The 2,815-nt window shown below is 39.9% G+C and overlaps 1 protein-coding gene across 2 annotated transcripts in view; it reads right to left on the reverse strand.

The window, feature by feature from the left end:
* nln (neurolysin (metallopeptidase M3 family)) overlaps positions 1-2,815 on the reverse strand; it is a 7,779-nt gene that overhangs the window by 653 nt on the left and 4,311 nt on the right. For both annotated transcript variants that reach the window (XM_032539604.1, XM_032539603.1), the window contains exons 7-12: positions 2,455-2,590; positions 1,572-1,938; positions 892-1,093; positions 615-801; positions 399-527; positions 40-176 (exon numbers count right to left, since the gene is read on the reverse strand). In XM_032539604.1, coding sequence (XP_032395495.1) covers positions 40-176; positions 399-527; positions 615-801; positions 892-1,093; positions 1,572-1,938; positions 2,455-2,590 — 1,158 coding nt within the window. The remainder of the gene's footprint in view (positions 1-39; positions 177-398; positions 528-614; positions 802-891; positions 1,094-1,571; positions 1,939-2,454; positions 2,591-2,815) is intronic.

Raw genomic sequence — 2,815 nt, forward strand, 5'->3', positions numbered from 1 at the left:
TCAATACAATGTATGAAGTACAGTAATAATTACACCTACCTTTGGATTCATAATGCCTTCTTTTTTAAAACGACTGAAAAAAATGTCCATGGAGTAGACTTCACTCCACAGATAGCTGTAGTACTGGCCATCATATCCTCCAACCAAGTGGCTGAAACTGGCTGTCATATTGGTACCTGTACAGAACAGATCTTTGTCCTCACATCAATCATGGCCTTTGTGACAAATCATGAAAACACATTCCAAAAAGAAAAAGGTCAAATGCAAACCATGCCTGCCTATTGCATCTGAAATGTAAAAATATTTATCCTCATACGAGAGAATAAAAATCTTCATGCATACATTCTATTTCTCTAAATACTGTAAATGTGCCTTGCATAGCTACTGCTGCTACTGACCTGGCGTAGCGGGAACACCCAGGATTTCCTTACAGTGCTTTGCAAACACCTCAGCTGTATCTGCATGAGGGCTGCTGTGTAGTGACTGGTCCACTTTACAGAGGACCACCTGACGCAGGTTCATCAGTCCTAAAGAGGATAACCACATCAACAGAGACTATTGATTTCTGTATACATTATTCTATAGTTTAAATTTTTTGTGAAAATGTGTCTGACCAGTGTTGGCGACTCTGGATGCAATCAGTTTGTCGAGCAGATTGTCTGGGATTGGGGTGCCATCCTTGTAGTGGCGAGACATTCTCCTCAGAGGCTCTTTCTCCCAAACCCAGTTCTCAAGCACCTGCGAAGGCACCTCCACAAAGTCGGTCTCCACCAGGGTTCCACTGAATTCGGAGAAAGTGGTCTGAAACAAACGCAGGGCAAGTTTTAGCTCACCTGTTCCAATGATACACAATATGCAAATGACGCTGATGACATATCCACAGTGGCCCACCTTAGAACAGAGCTCGTGCATAACATGACCAAACTCATGAAAATACGTCTCCACTTCATGGTGCTGGAGAAGAGAGGGACACCCTTTTCTGGACTTGGTAAAGTTAGCCACCATAGCCGCCACTGGAAGTCTGCGTTTTCCATCAGGTCCTCTGCAGCCAGGCTGGAGACCAAAGCAGGCTGCATGGCCATACTTTCCTTCCCTGGTGGAGGACAAGATTGAATCTGACCATTAACATACATTACATTACAAGGACAAAGAGCTTTAGTCACTGATTTGTTTTGGAATTCAAGATGGTGGAAAAACTTGATCAGAAACTTGAATAACAACTAGTTTGATAATTTAAATAATTTTTTTTCAAGGACAAATTCACCACCCATTCCCTATTTCCAGCTTCTCAGCTGTGAAGATATGCTAATTTTCTCTGTCTAATATGGAATATCTTTGGATTCAGACAAAATTAGACATTTAAACTCTCTGGGAAATTGTAATTGGCGGTTATTACAATTTACGACATTCTACAGATGTAACAATTAATCAAAGACACAAAAAAATAATCAGAAGATTGATCAATAATGGAACTAATAGTAGTAATAATAATAGTCATTATTTTTATATTAATTACTAAAAATAGTAAGAAGTAACAGAAGTCGCAGCCCTAAAAGTGACACATTCTCTACCTTGGATATAAGTCCAGGTAAAACTGGCCAATCTCCTCTCCCGTTCCAGTGTCCAAGGCTGAATAAAGCTTGACATTTTCATGCCACACATGAGCTTGCTCCACCTCATTGAAAGTGAGACCCAGCAGCTCCTGGTAGATTCCAAACAGTCCTTCTGTCACCACATCAAGCGGGAAATACTCAATCAGTTTATCCTTGTTCACGGCAAACTTGCACTGCTCCACTTGATTCATGTAGTAGGGTAAGTCCCAGGCATTGATCTGTCCATCAAACTGGTAGCCCTTCATCAAGCACTCACGCTTCTTTAGTGCAAGAATATATTTCCTCTCCTTGATTCCAATGGGCTTAAGTGTTTCATAGAATGTGTCTGTAAAGTGGGGGAAAAAAACACAGTTCAATTATGCACACCCTATAGTTTCATAATTTCATCATGTCTGCCTTAATTCAAATCAACAAGTCGTCCTACCTTTTCACATAAATCAGCTCTGAGTGGAATACTTTCCAATATGAAATACTGGATTTTTTATAGACCAATCACATAATTTCTATATATTTATCATCAATTTTGTCCCTTCCATACAGATTTGTATTCTAATAACAAGATACTGACCACACTCATCAGCACCCTTTCCACTTTGTGATATATGACCATGAACATTACTGTATGCAACACTACATAAGAGAAGCATGTGTAGCATTCACTACATATAATAGGCATGAAGTGTAGCATTTCTCTCTTCTAGTTGAGTACCATCCATCCGTCCAAATAAGTTTATTTTGCTAATGCTAAGCGGTTATCAGATTACATATGCCTTCATCTTAAATTACACATGTACGTCTGCATGTGCATGTCTGAGAGGCAATATGTCAAAAGGTGACATACCTAGAAAGTCAGATACATTGCTTGCATTCTTGGCCATGTTAATCTCCAGCACATAGTTTGCATGGCAACTGTAACCAAGTAAGTCCGCGACTTTTGCTTTGAGTTGTATCAATTCTTCGAGGATCACTGTGTTGACCTGAGAAAAAAGTAGGGAAGGCGGTAGATTAAGATATGCAGATCAGCTAATGTATACAATATGAACACTTTACACACTATCTAACTTTTCTTATTTAAAGTTGGCATCCTCAAGATTTCAGTCCTGGCTGATTTGGCGATACCTGTGGTTACAGGTGGGACGCAAACACTCCTTGAGCAGCTACTTTGTCAGACATACATACATACATACATACTTTTCCCCCCC

Source organism: Etheostoma spectabile, chromosome 16, assembly GCF_008692095.1.
Source record: "Etheostoma spectabile isolate EspeVRDwgs_2016 chromosome 16, UIUC_Espe_1.0, whole genome shotgun sequence".
NCBI lineage: Eukaryota > Metazoa > Chordata > Actinopteri > Perciformes > Percidae > Etheostoma > Etheostoma spectabile.